Source organism: Carassius auratus, unplaced genomic scaffold (genome assembly GCF_003368295.1).
Source record: "Carassius auratus strain Wakin unplaced genomic scaffold, ASM336829v1 scaf_tig00215471, whole genome shotgun sequence".
Taxonomy (NCBI): domain Eukaryota; kingdom Metazoa; phylum Chordata; class Actinopteri; order Cypriniformes; family Cyprinidae; genus Carassius; species Carassius auratus.
Window position 1 is genome coordinate 122,501 of NW_020528103.1, and position 15,611 is coordinate 138,111.

A 15,611-nucleotide genomic window follows, 5' to 3' on the forward strand; every position below is an offset into this window, starting at 1 on the left:
AAAATAATCATTTATTAACCATCTTTAATTTCTAACAGCTAAAGCATTGTGAAGTTCGTTATACTGCTGCGATGAACCTTAATTAGCACCCCCCATACTGGCTGCCACGACAACCAGCCCCCTCCTGTCGCCATAGCAACAGAGACCCGTAACATTTTAATAAGTGTGTTTTTTGCTGTCAGTGTTTGTAAATGTCACCCGACAGCAGCCGCACCGCTGCCGTCTCCGAAAGATCCTGCCAAAAGCCATCAGGGATTCCTGCGTTCCTTCACCCGTTCCCCCTCCACACGAGCGTCCGGCCGAACGCGTCCCTCACAGAGCAGCTCTGCTGAGATTTGATAGGATTTCCATTTGATTTACTGTCCGGCAGGCTATGACTTTCTCAGCGTGCTAATTGAGTCATCGTGTTTTATTTGGGGAATTTGGCACTCTGAGAGAGTATGCAGGGATAAATAATGCGACATGCTTCTCTCGGTGTTAATTAGCTGCTGCACTGTTTCTTTAGTAAATAAAACATTGAGGGAAATACAATTAGCTGAGCCTGTGGAGCTCTCAGCATCTGTCTGCAGCAGCTGGTTCAGACAGACAGAACGTGGGATAATGGAGGAGGAGGAGGAGAGATGCTGGACACAGAGCTAGACCTATTGGAGAACATTCGGAGTGGTGCAGAAGCTGTTTCTAAATGACACATTATAAATGTATGGAGTTTTGGACAGTCTAGAGTTTATGGGTGAATTCCAAACAGCTTTTTTTGCGACCTTGAAGGGCACTTCAGAAAGGGGACGCCATTAGTAGGGACTAGGGATATGCCGGTATCAGATTTTCCTGTTTGATTAATAGCTCATGTTTTAATCACGGTATACGGTATTATCACGGTATTGAAATTTAATTTAAAAAAAGGGCACATGATACAGTATAACAGGTTAAATAACCTTTTTTATAACAAAAATAACTGAACATTTAAATACAAGAAAGCAAAGTTTTACACAGATTAATGTGCAAAAGAAGTAGAAAGACCAATAGGTATCACTTTACAATAAGACCTCATTAGTTAAACATTAACATTCACGATGAGCAATAGCTACATTTGCTACAGAAGTTATTAATCTTTGTTTAAAAAATACAAGTCTTAGTTCATGTTATCTCATTAACCTGTTAAATGTCACCCCGTCCCGTATACGGGACGCCTACATTGACTATACTATTTTACAATCAAATTTAATCCAATCTTGACAAACTATATATATATATATAGATCAATTTATGACAAGAGTGCACCCTCAGAAATCTACATTACAAAAGGAGCTTTGACCTTTGTTTAAAAAAAAGACTTCCTCGTTGCCTTTTTCTCTGTCACATTTTAGAAATCATCAGAAGTTATATATCACTTGAAAACATAAAATCTCAAAATTCATCCTTTAAAACCCATTTTAAAATCAGACATTGCATTACCATGTAAATGGCACATCAAAATCATGTTACAAAATGTTTTCAGTCATGAAATATAAAAATTTAGGTTTGTATCATGCACATTCAAGTCTATCTTCAAAAACGTGAGTGACCGTTATCAGGTTAAATAACAGTTGCAACACTAACACAGTTAGATTTTAACAGTGTGTTATTAAATATTGGAATACCTATGATTAATGAATGTTCAGAAGAATTTTTCATTGGCAGTTTGTTAACTAATTAATTAACTAATAAAGCCCTGATGTTAACTGTGATTAATACCATTGCAAATCCACAAATCTAATCAAATTTAAATACGTTTCAGAAAGTAGCGCAGCTGCTTTATTTATGGGGTTTCCAGAGTAAAGGCTGCTCTTTTCTGCAGTTTAGCGCCATCTGCTGTCAGAGAGTGAATGTGCTTTCATTCAGAGTTTCACGTGTTTCTCATGTGCTTCTCATGCGTGCTTGTTTACATCAGAGCACACACACTCTTTCAAACAGCATACAGTGATGTAGTTGATGGGAATAGTATTCTTAAAATGCATTCTGAATAATTTGTAATATATAATTATTTACAGTATTTAGAGGTGTCCAATATAACAATATCGCACATATCAATTACCTTGATATATCGTAGTAATGAATACCGGCACATGTGGAACATCCCTAGTAGACATGAAAATAATCAACTGATTCCCTTCACGAAGGGCCCTTCCAGAAGTCCATTAGCAAAGGGAACATGCGATGGTCACTTTGTGGAAGTAATTTCTATTTGTGATCATATGATCTTTGGTTAGGAGATCTTGCAATGCATTTTAAAGGGGCTGATTTTGACGTCACATACAAATAAATTTGTCTTTATTTTATTGTAATACAAAATGTTTTCCTTCAGTGATAGAAATATGATTTAAGATGATAGTGAAAACAAGTGTCAGCAAGTGTAGCATTAAAGTTTTATGGTAATAAGAAAATATTAGAATAAAATAATGATAGTAAGAAATATTTATTTGCAACAACTGATTGAGCACTGAATGCTGCATGCACGCGCAGCCGTGCCAAGGTAACATCTGGACAGTCATTCCCTTCGCCAAGAGAGTTTCAAACGCTTATATGAGACAGGAATACACCCTTCAGAGAAAACACTTCAAGGGCTCTGCCCTTCTAAGGGAGTAGGGCATAGGGATGCTCACATCTGTTTTGAATTTGCCATATTTCATCAGCAGCATGTGACATCAGTGTCAGTTACCACAGAAGCTGGGTTTGTTTCAGCACACAGTAAACCCATGAGCAGCAGTGCACTTGTATTGTTAACGTATGGAGCAAGGCCTTCCAGTGGTCAGGCCGCTCTCGCATGAGCTCTTCGATAGAAACGTTCATTATGTGAGCTGTCATGTGGATTCTTTTTGGTCTGCGGATGAGTTTCTCCAGTATATCCAGTATATCCATGTCTTCTTCTGCTGTGGACGGGAAGCACAAGCTGTGAAGCAGACGGTGTGTTTGAGCTCAACAGTGTCTCATTACTGTACATGTGATTCTTACAAACAGAGCTGGAACTATTTTCACTGTCAGTCATCATGTCGCAGATACTGTAGTGCTGCGGTTTAAATTGTGTTAATTTCTGTTTCTTTGTAATTATTTCTGGAATTTAGCAGCAATTTCTGAGTGAAAGTTATTTCAAACCATATCTTTAAAGCTGCAGTCTGTAAGTTTTTGCCTCTTTGTCGCCATCTCTGTTTATAAAACCTGGGACTGCAGTGACTTGTGGGATGATCTTTCTTGCGTGGGTTATACTCTGGCACGCTCCAGTGCGGATGAATCTGTTTTGAGGAGTATGTGTTGGCAGTCAGTCACCATGACAGTGTGAATCCTATACTTAGTTATCACAGATTCATTTATTCTCAGATTATTAATGTGAACTACATCAATTTTGCATGACTGTGAGTATGGTGTGTAGATTTCCATTTCTGTACAGTCTAATCTCTAATTGTCATAATATTCAAATTTCTAACCAAGAAATTATTTTAACCCAAAAAGTAAACTATGCTCCCTTCAAACTGGAAGTTTATGTAATCCCAGGCTGTCTGTAATCTTGTTTTAACACATTTAAAACAAGAATATAATTTAATTTAATTTGCATGCGTTTCATATAATCCTTTCTGGATTACAATCCACCATCAAAATGATTTTTTGACATTTAATAATTCTAGCTGCTGTGAGAAAAGGCTATAAACGGTGCGTCACCTGCAGGATCCTCACTTGTCATAACCTAGCAGCTGGGACAACTTCTCTATGTTTACAGACGTGGTGTAATGATGCAGGAACATGCTTGAATTTCCCCCGAAAACCTACCCATACCACTCATATTATAAAACATTAGTCTGATTTACAACAGTTAGCTCATAAAGTAAGGCAATAGTTTTGAACACTGGCTGGTTATGTACTTGCTCAAAAATTGACTTGGTATCATTTTTTACCCAGAAAAAGTTACAGCTTTACGTGCTCGTCCATCACATGATGGTGGTGTCTATTGTCATGGTTTCGTCTGTAGAGTGTTGTGATTTGAGTGTTGTTTGCTTTAGTGAGGAAGAGATGAGATGGTTTTGATGATTTCTGCTGATTTGTACTAAATATCACAATGTGAGGGGAACATTTCTCCTCCGATTTGATGATTTGAAACCCTGATCCCATAATTTACTAAACTTTACGATACTGAGAAAATGACCTTTTTTACTTGGAGAAGCTGCACTTGCAGCAAAATATGTATTAACCATTCACAATGTTAGTGACTTTCTTTCTTTTCACCTATTTAGATGGATTTTATTTATTATTATGTTGTTATTTATCTTGTTGTTATATATGTTAATGCTTTGGCAACATTGTGTTACACAGCCATGCTTATAAAGCTTAGTTGAAATGAAAGAGATGAGATTGTGTGTGTGTGTGAGAGAGAGCGAGATAATTACATTGTATTAATGTAGTGTTCTCTGTCTCCTCAGTGGATGGCTGTACGGATTGGTCTGTGGACTACCTGAAATACAGAGTTCTGCTCGGGGAGCCTGTGAGGATTAAATGTGCTTTATTTTATGGATACATCCGTGCGAACTACACACATGCTCAGAGCGCCGGACTCAGTCTGATGTGGTACAAGAGCGCGGGCCACGGAGACTTCGAGGAGCCCATGTCATTCGACGGGAGCCGGATGAGTAAAGAAGAGGACTCCATCTGGTTCAGACCGGCCGAGTTACAGGACGCCGGACATTACTCGTGTGTGTTGAGGTATGAGCTGCTTTCTTCCTCTGTGTGTGTGTGATCTCAAGTTGGACGTTTACCTGAAGCTGTTTGTGTGTGTGTATCTTCACACTGATGTGTCAGCTTTAAGGCTGTGCGATTAATCAAAATCGAATCGAAATCGCGATTTGAGATGTTGCGATTTGCTAATCGCAAAAGCCTGCGATATGGACGCGATTAAATTGTTCCAGAGTGTATGCATGACTGTCAGCCTTCAGTGAAAACGGACTTTGCATTTCCATTTTAAATTTGGCAGACACTGTGCGTTCGCTTAAATGAAAATGCAAACGAAAATGCGCGATTTGCATTGTCGTTTGGATTGTCACATTTTATGCATCCACAAATTGAAAACGCAATTGCAAATACAATTTGCAATTCCTTTTTAAATAATGTCTGGAATATCATTGCATATATTACTACTTATAATGATGAATGAAATTGTACTTCATCCCATGCCTTCACCTCGGGAAGCTTTGGTGGATTCCTGCTTGTCCCGCAGATGATCTACTCGCAAGCTTTAACTTCACGCACGAGCAGATCGGTTTCTTCGCTTGAAGCGTTCAGCTTATCCGCCCACAGATTCCGCCATGTAAGTAGGGATCTGCCCTGGCGCGAGCGCATCTCGCTCTTAAAGGGAATGGGAGATGACACTCTGACTGGTTTATTGAATGTTACGCCCATTACTTATTAAGAGAATAGGGACAACCCATCTCAGAAATGCGGACAGTTTTTCCGTCGTTAAAATAGCAAAAGTGGATTTGGACATGCCCTGAGTGCACCTGCGCCGTGCGCTTTACACTTTGTGTTTAGATCGTTAAAATAGGGCCCTCGGTGTGTTTGACGGTGATTTCTCTTAGCATAAACTGTGAAGCTGCTGAAGTGACTGTCAGAGCAGCTCTGGAGATTTATATTAGTTATGTGCTCCTATATTAAAACACTGTGAGTGTCACGCATGTTTGAGTTTGTGTATCAGACCAAACCATGGCTCTCATTCACACAGATTCATATTCAAAAAGACTTTTCTTGGTTCAATATTCAAACACACTAGTCAGTCTCCTGATTTAAGTGTACTCACCATTGACAACTTTTGATTTATTCATCCAAAATCTGACAAATTTCATGACATTCTGTGTTATGCAAGGAATTATATTTTTATGACTGGATTTTGCAATTGCATCCCATGTTTTCCACATCTCAGGAATCACAGACACCCTAGGAGCTCTTTTGACAGTCTTTCTGAATTGTGGTCTATCTCATTCTGAATCTGATGATTTGTAATGGGCGGGTTGATGGGGATTTGATTTGGGCTGATGGTCACATCCATTTACAGTAATCAGGAGCAACACTAACTCAATCAATAACACCTCATCTATCCGTCCTGTTAGACAGACAGAGAGAGACAGAGGAGAATAGACTTGTGTCTGGTGTATTAATATACAGGGACTCATCAAAACAAATGACGGCTGTGAATGCAACACACGATGAAGAGTGATGAGATCTGATCATACCACCTCATGATGCTTTCATGCCACACTTTGACCATTTATGATTTGGGATCAATAATTAGGTTTCATGCATTTTCGATGCAGGTCACGTCTCTGAACTAAATGAAAGATTCTCCGATTCTTCTGATGTGATTTATGTTTGTGAACAGCAGCAGTTCTGCCGCGGAGGTCAATCCACCGGAAACGGGGAAAGTGCGGCGTACATTAGCATGCTGTAGCATGTTGTTGACCGCGCAGGTAAAGGCTGTTTCCTGTCAATGTCTCACTAGGTTCCCTCATTAGGAGAACACATTTGAGTCTCTCTCTGAACTGAGATGGTTTTGATCTGAAGCCAAACTAAATGAAGATCTTCAGTGGAGTTTAAAGGAGCATGTTTATCACCACACAAGTGTAGCTCTCGCTCCTCTAATATCTCCATCAGATCACATGACCATCAGGAACAGACCGCTGAGTCTTAATTTGATGAGAATCTTTCTCTCCACCAGGTTAGAGATATAGGGAAGCTTTAGCTGTTGGTATGTTATGTATTATTCTGTTTATAATGTTTTACTTTTCTGTGGTGTTGCTTCTGCCACCTACTGGTAACACTTAGAGTACAGTCTGAAATCTATAGATCAGATGCTATATTGATCGTGATGCTGTGAGGAATTATCTTATGGTCTTACAATGCCACATACTGTACAGTACAATGGGTTTAGAACAGATGACGTAATTTTCTGTTGTGATTTCATCAGTTGTCACGTTGTTTATCAAGAGTATAATCCATTGCACAGCGTGTAATTCTGTCCTTCACTGACTCGCTATCAGTCATGTCATAAATTAAACTCGTTGTTTGGTTATGTAATTGAGCTAATGAGGTAAACAGGTTTTGTTTCTTCAGGACTCAGGTTAGACCGTGAATGTGTTGGATACAGCTGGTGAAGTTCAGCTGATGAACGCTTCATCCACACTTATGAACTCATCTGCTCTTTCCTCTCAAATTGTTTTTCATCTCATCATCTGCCATCGTTTTTCATCATTTTCATCAGCTGCATGAGTCATTTTTCTACTTGAACCACTAAACTTGTGTTGGTAATACTGTAGTACTGTCCTTGCTCTATAATTCACGTGTGTGTGAGTGTGTGTGTGAGTGTGTGCGTGTGTGTGTGCGTGTGTGTGTGCGTGTGTGTGTGCGTGTGTGTGTGTGTGTGTGTGTGTGTGTGTGTGTGTGTGTGTGTGTGAGTGTGTGCGTGTGTGTGTGTGAGTGTGTGTTCTTGTTTTTGTGTCATATCAGGACACAACTCTGTATAATGACATGGGTATGACACAGGTATTACAAGGAGAGGGTGACTTATGAGGACATAACCCATGTCCCAATTTCTCAAAACTCTTATAAATCATACAGAATGAGTTTTTTTGAGAAAGTAAAAATGCACAAAGTTTCCTGTGAGGGTTAGGGTTAGGTGTAGGGTTGGTGAAGGGACAGAGAATATACAGTTTCTACAGAATAAAAACCATTACACCTATGGGATGAACACACTTTACACAAAAACAAACGTGTGTGTGTGTGTGTTTGTGTTTGTGTTTGATCAATACTATGTTGTTGTGTTCAGACACAGTTTCGGGCCGCGCTCATCTGTATCTGCACCATCAGATTGATTTATTACTGATGTGGCAGTCAAAAGTACACATCACATTAATCTCAGCAGTCAGTCACTGAACATTAGAATTGTAAATAGAGCTGAAAGATCAGAAACAAGTGTTAGAAACTGAGGTGAGAGGCAGGTGATCATGGGTCAGAGATCAGGCTCTAGTGACTGAAGGGATTGAGAGACGTGGCGATGAAGAGAGAGAACAGGGTCTAACTTCACATTAGCGGAGGGATACGGGCTGAATTGAGGCCTGAGAGGCATTCTGGGTAAACAGTGGCAGTGTGTTGGGCTGCAGCAGTATATAGTTAATCATCTGGCCTCGGAGCTGCGACACATGAGTTATGCGTCTGTCCGAATCGTGTCTCCTCCACTCCCAGCAGAGCCTGACCTTCCTCTGGATCATAAATAACCCAGCGCTCATAAAATACTGATTTAAAGAAGCGCTGTAGTGCATCCTCAGACAGACGTCACTCGAGGGACAGCGTTTCTGACTCTCAGGCTGCGTCTGAAGGCATATTTCATTAACATTTCTCCCAGAATCCTCAGCTCCATCTGTTATAGTCAGAGAAGTGAACGTGAATGTGGCTGTAATGAATCTGGCTTTTTAACCTCCTTCAGAACCACTGTTAGATGCTCTCTGTGAGTCCCTGCACCCTGTCTGGTCCGTTAGGGTGAGTGTTACTCCTCTGTGTGCTAGTGCACTACTGAGTGTAGATTCACACGCGTCCTCATGCAGCGTCAAACTGTCCTGAACCTCTCAAACCTTTGGAAACATGACCATTTTTAAAATAATTTTTCAAGTTTCTTCTGCTCACGAAGACTACATTTATTTGATAAACAATACAGTAAAAACAATTATTATTGGTGCTCAGTTGAAGCTCAGCAGTTAATGTTTCATATTATTATCAATGCTGAAAATGAGATTTTATGCTTAATAGTTTGGTGAATATTTTTCATAGGTGAATAGGAGCTTCAAAAAAACATTTTCTTTGAAATAGAAATCTATGGTAAAATTATACATTTCTTTACCATCACTTTTTTTTTTTTCATTTCAATGCATATTTGCTTAATAAAAGCATTAATCTCTATTAATAAAAACCGCACCATAAATATTTAAATGGTAGTATAAGATAGTTTCCACAGAAATATTGTGCAGCACAACTGTGTTCAACATTGATAATAATCAGAAATGTTTCATATTATCCTGATTTCTGAAGATCATGTGACACTGAAGACTGTGCATCTCAGAAATAATTTACACTAACACAGATTCACACAGAAAACATGTTCTAAATTGTGATAATATTTCACTGTTTTTACAGTACTGTATTTTTGATCAAATGAATGCAGCCTTGAACAGACTACCAGACATGGGGACTTGTGACTTGGTGACTTGGACTCGAGTCGACTCGAGTCGCTATTTTTAGGACTTGAGACTTGACTCGGACTTGGAAGTTAAAGACTCGGGACTTGACTTGACTTGAGACACGATGACTTGAATGACTTGAGTGTTAATCACATCATGTTTTCAGTTTGAATATAAAATATATAAATTATTTTTTTAAATAAAGTTGATTACTCAGCTGGAGCGCAGGCTGAGAATAGCGTCGTGACTGGATCAGGACACTATCATCAGTCATGCCCTCTCTACCTTACACACACCACGCCCACTTAAATCAGATATCACATCACATCAACATGTCAGCCTGAGAGGTACCGAGGGTCATCGCTTTTGTCTTCAATAGAAAACTTCAAAAAACGCGTGGAAAACGCTGGGTGCGCCGCTTTCTCCTTCTTTCCAAAGCGCTCGGACAGAAGTGCTCCTGGGGCATCTGTCGTTGCTAAGCATCCATGACACGCTCTCTCTCAATGAAGACGCGGAAATTTCAGCAAAGTATAAATGGATTTGCAGCACTAAAAATCGCTCGCAGTAGCTCTGCTACTAAATTCGTTTCAAAATGGCAATCCATATACAGCTATGAACAGCTGTTCCTTCATCTTAGCTGAGCTTTCAACGTTGATACGGGAAAGGATGCAGCTGATTGGTTAGTTATTGTCACATGACCTGCGGTGCGCTTGCGGCATTCTGAAAAGTTTAGATGTTTTTAACTCGATGCGGTGCGACGCGCGCGCGTTGCTTCCATTATGAGCGCGCATACCGCGCGCCTACATTGGAAATAACGAACTTGCGCGCGCAAAAGACGTGATGTGAACGGCCCCTAATGATCCGCTAGCAGGCAATCAAAAAAACGCATTCCAGGGGCGGCGCTGGGGCTGGGCTAAGGGGGCATAAATATATATACAGTACAGAAAATAAATATGACGTATTTTAAGTTGTTTCATACTTTTTTGTTATGTACAGTACAGACCAAAAGTTTGGACACACCTTCTCATTCAAAGAGTTTTCTTTATTTTCATGAATATGTAATTGTAGAGTCACACTGAAGGCATCAAGGGCTATTTGAGCAAGAAGGAGAGTGATGGGGTGCTGCTCCAGATGACCTGGCCTCCACAGTCACCGGACCTGAACCCAATCCAGATGGTTTAGGGGTGAGCTGGACCACAGACAGAAGGCAAAAGGTCCAACAAGTGCTAAGCATCTCTCGGGGAACTCCTTCAAGACTGTTGGAAGACCATTTCAGGTGACTACCTCTTGAAGCTCATCAAGAGAATGCCAAGAGTGTGCAAAGCAGTAATCAAAGCAAAAGGTGACTACTTTGAAGAACCTAGAATATGACATATTTTTGGTTGTTTCACACTTTTTTGTTATGTATATAATTCCATATATAATTCCACATGTGTTAATTCATAGTTTTGATGCCTTCAGTGTGAATCTACAATTTGCATAGTCATGAAAATAAAGAAAACTCTTTGAATGAGAAGGTGTGTCCAAACTTTTGGTCTGTACTGTACATAACAAAAAAAGTATGAAACAACTGAAAATACGTCATATTTATATTCTATACTCTGAGAGAGAGAAAGAGAGAGGAGAAAAGTAACAGTTTAATGTTGTATGTAAACTGTGTTTGAGAGAGAGAGAGAGAGAGGTGTTCAGAGAGTAGTCTGTTGGATGTTTAGCTGTTATTTGTTTTATGGACTCAATGTTGAAAATGTAAAACATTTCAAACACTGTTGGCAGAAGTGAAAAATAAATAATTTTAGGAAGTTACAATTTTGTTTGATTCCATGATGTATTTTACTGAACATGAGTATTTACAATGCAAATCCAAATTATTTTAATTTACTGACAGTTACTTATATCTTGTCTTTTAACTTTATTAAGATCAGATTCTGCAGGTAAAATAACAATATTAAGGTGACTTGACTTGGACTTGACTTGACATAGCTTGTGACTTGACTTGACTTGACTTGCCCAAGAAAAAAATACTTGGGACTTACTTGAGACTTGAAGGTTAAGACTTGAGACTTACTTGAGACTTGCACATGTGTGACTTGGTCCCATCTCTGCAGACTACACTCAAGCACTCCAAACTCCAGTTTTGTCAAGAACTGGACCTCTCACTGGACAGCAGTCTCGCTCCTCGTTAACTCTTATTGGCAGGTTTTTGTCGAGTTTCGCTGTACTTCATGTTCGGTGTAACGCTCTGGATTTCAGTGCAATCCCATGACATTATAAGCTGACCCAATTTTTTGTGGATTCACTGATATTCTTACCTTCTGCTCAAATGAGTTTGGATCTGTGGGTAAAAATGTTATCTTTGAACTGGTAAAAAATCATTTTACCGTTCCGCTAGTGAGACACATACATGATTCAGATGAAAACAGCAGAACATGTGCAACCTCAAATCCAGCGCTTCTGCCGATCAGCTGAGAGGTCGATAATGCTTCTCGATCACAGTCAGTGAGTGTTTGGCATCATTCACGAGCCACAGAACTGCATCAGAACAGCAGAAGCACTCCTCCTGCTTTGATTTGAAAGAGGAAATGATGTTTCAGAGAGCGGTTTAGATCTGCCGGTCAGGATATTTGAACTCATCTGCACAGGTCTGTCTGATGATCTCACGTCACGTTAAATCTGACTTCCCCACTGAAGCTGACAGCACAGTTAACAGCGTGAGACGGCTTTAACGATGAAGAATTCAGGAGATTCTGCAGATTCCAGAAATTACCCATGATCCTATGCAGTCCATAGATATGCTAAACCCTTTCGTCTACCAGCGGCTCACTATGTTTCACAACATCGGACCCCTGTAACAATCTTGCATCTTTTTTGACAATGCTCGCGGTGACAAATGCGAGTTTTCAAATGTTTTAATTAACAGAAACCGGGAGAGTCAATGTATTAAAATAATTAAACACAATTATTTATAAGAGCTGTTTGTTCCTTTAATAAATCAACAGATGTTTAAGGGGGAAAAAGTTATTACGTTTTTTTTTTTTTTTAAAGCATTTTAATAAAGTTAGATTATTTAAATATAACTTTTATTGTGTTGGGTCACAGCATAAAACTGATGAAAACTGGTTAAACTAGGAAAAACTGTTCTTCAGAAAAATCCTTTTGGTTTTTCAGCATTTTTGTGTATTTTGTGAACCCTTTCTAAATATGACTGTATGATTTTGAGATCCATCTTTTCACACTGAGGACAACTGAGGGACACAAACACAACTATTACAGGTTATTTCACCCTCGGCTCTTAATGCATGGTTTCTCCTTCAGGAGCATCAGTGAGCGTCTGGACTTCTGTAATAGTTGTGTTTGAGTCCCTTTGGTTGTCCTCAGTGTGAAAAGATGGATCTTAAAATCATACAGGCATAGTTAGAAAGGGTTCAAATACACAGACATAGCTGTGGATCATTCAACACTTAAGAATCAAGTGGATGTAAACTTTTGAACATGTAATTTTTACAAAGTAAACTATTACTTTATCTTGTGGACTATATGCATATATATATATATATATATGTATCTTATTCAGGTCAGAACTAAATAAATAATAAAATGCATTTTGTATGATCCCTCTTGGTAAAATAAACGTTTTGCAGATTCTTCAAGTTCATCAAGACCATGGGGGGGGGGGGGTGGCTCATTTTTACTCAATCTCCTGTTAATCTTGAGTACCTATAGAGTAGCACTGCATCCTTCATAACTCCAAAAAGTCTTTAGGTTTATTATATTCATAAGAGAAAGATAGTCTGTACTGTTTTTTGTTTTTTTTTTTCGGAAAAACACAAGCGACTGGAGGCGTAACGTGTGGGCGGAGCTAAATCCGAGCGTGCATAAGCTTTTGCGTTGAGAGCATGTGGAAACAGTGACATTACCGTGAGGAAAAAAAACTATATTTCAACGTATATTTATGATCCAGAATCAGATCCAGAGGCTGAAACTGAACGAGAGCAGCAGCAGTAACGACTACAGCAGGACGTCTCTATGTAGTATGTATTGAAACTGTATATATTTGCTTATTGGTTTTGGAAAATGACCAAGTTCCACTTTGTCTTTTTTTTTTTTAAGCTGTACATGTGGAAAGTGCAGTTTGATGCCAACATCACATGTTGTTTACTTGATGACCCTTACCTTGACCCTTGATTTACTCGTGACCCTTTTTCGTTTGGATTGCATCATCCTTAAGAAATAAACGATGTGCAAATCCGGCGTCAAACTGGGCCTTGTTTGTAAAACAAGCATCTTCGAAATGCAGGGAACAAACAAAAACACTTGCACAACTCCGTTGATGCTCTGTAAAAATAAACTCCATCCACTGGTCCCTTAATGCTGTTTCTCTTTTGGTAATCTGTGCAGGGTTGTCTTGCCCTGGCAACCAAAAACACACTACTTTTTAGACATTTCTCGACGCTCTGGCTCTGATCAGTGAAGTCTGTTGTGCTCTCAGTGCTCTGCTATACGGGAGCGCGCTCTTCCGGCAGAAGTGCCTCAGGACCCATATAAGGAAATTCCGCTCCATCTAACGTCACACAGAGCCATACTCGAAAAAAACTTTCCCAAACTTGTGACAAACCGGAAGAGGTTTTTTTGGAACAGAAATACTCCTTCAAACGTACAACTTAATTTTTGAAACTTTGTCCATGTTTAGCATGGGAATCCAACTCTTTAACAGTGTAAAAAACTCAGTATGCATGAAATAGCATTTCACCCCCCCTTTAAAAAATGTTGTTAAATATTAACATTTTAATGTCTGAGAAGTATTTATGTAAAAGTTTACAGTTTTTACCCTTTTTTTAATGTATTTTTTCAGGGTGTGAATTTTTGGTGCATTGTATTGAATTTAATTAGACTCCTGACATAAAAATCATACCCAAAACATACATTCAACATAATAGCAAGGGTTAAAGCCCCTGTTTTTCATGCTTTTTTGAAGCTTTGATTGTGTTTACAGTGTGCAATATAACATGTTCATGTTTCATGTGTAAAAAAACACAGTATTTTTCACACAATTCACAATTTATCTGTATACCGCTGTTTTCACTGTCATAAAAACGTGCTGATGTCTTCCTTGTTCTATAAAGTCCCTCCTTCAGAAATGCGTAACGGGTTCTGATTGGGCCAGCGGTTCCTGTGCTGTGATTCGACAGCAGCTGAGAGCACGCTGCCCTCCTGGAAACGTGATTGGACTAGTTTTGAGAAGCAAGTGTGCAGGAACATGTGCTAGAGATGTACTTCTAATCACCGGAGCGTTTTTACTGATGAGATGCGCATAAAAATCACATTCTATTTTTTTGCACAGCCCTCACATCTAGTTAACAAAGCTAAACAGTGTTGCCCTTTGTGTAATAAGTTACAGAAACTGTTAAACGCACCAACTTAAATAATAAAATACACTTACCGGTTGTGGTCCATAAACAACTCCTTCTCCAGACAAAGAGGGAACTGCTCCATCTTTCAGGAATAATCTTTTTGCGAATCCGGCATTAAACTGATTGAGATTGAGGAAGCTGTCCTCAGCAAAATGTGCTGCACGTAGTTTTACATGTGGATTATAATTTTCGGGAACAGAACTAAACATAAATTGTAACCATTAATCTCCAAGTACAGCGTCCCTGGGAAGCCCAAACAAAGATGATTGGACTCCGAGATGAAAATAACAGCGTTTCAAAGACATGGCAAACACAAACACAGCTCTTCCTTCTTCTCTGTAGGAGCGCAACAAGACCACGCCCCCTTTTTGTGTATTCATGTGGGCGGAGCTTAGTCAAAAACTGTTTTAGTGACGTCATTCCTGCAGGAACTAGAGGGATGTAGTCCAAACGGGTCGTTTTTTGTAAGTGAACTCTGTTAAATAAAATATCTCGCTTGGCATTGAACTTTGAGCTTTAGAATTGTACAGATATTATTTATACTCTAACAACAACATTAAACTAACTAAAGTTTAAAACATGGGATCACGAAGAACGGGACCTTTAAAGCGTCCTGGCTGTGATCCATTGTCTGTGTGTGTGTGTGTGTGTGTGTGTGTTTGTGTGTGCTTTTGTTCACCTGTGTTTTGATGAAAGCTGTCTTACAGGAACAGCAGTGTTGTCTTATTTCAGCAGGGAATCGAACCGCAGGCTAATTCTAAGACTGGAGCTGGGGATCACATGTAGTGGAGGGATGTTAATCTTTAGTTTTCATTCTGTCGCTCTCTTAATCTCCGTTCACTGTTCTTTGAGTCAGCACTTTCTGTCCTTCCTTCTCCATTCTGCATTGTGCTGTTTCTTCTGTTCAGGGAGTTGTTTTCCAATAAATTCAATTGTGGCAGTAAGAGGCGTCCGCTGAGAGAGC

At 39.4% G+C, this 15,611-nt stretch overlaps 1 protein-coding gene across 6 annotated transcripts in view; it reads left to right on the top strand.

Moving 5' to 3' along the window:
• The window catches only part of LOC113094876 (interleukin-1 receptor accessory protein-like 1-B), a 179,569-nt gene that overhangs the window by 59,641 nt on the left and 104,317 nt on the right, over window positions 1-15,611 (top strand). For all 6 annotated transcript variants that reach the window (XM_026260503.1, XM_026260504.1, XM_026260505.1 and 3 more), the window contains one exon: window positions 4,446-4,725. In XM_026260503.1, the coding sequence (XP_026116288.1) occupies window positions 4,446-4,725 (280 nt within the window). The remainder of the gene's footprint in view (window positions 1-4,445; window positions 4,726-15,611) is intronic.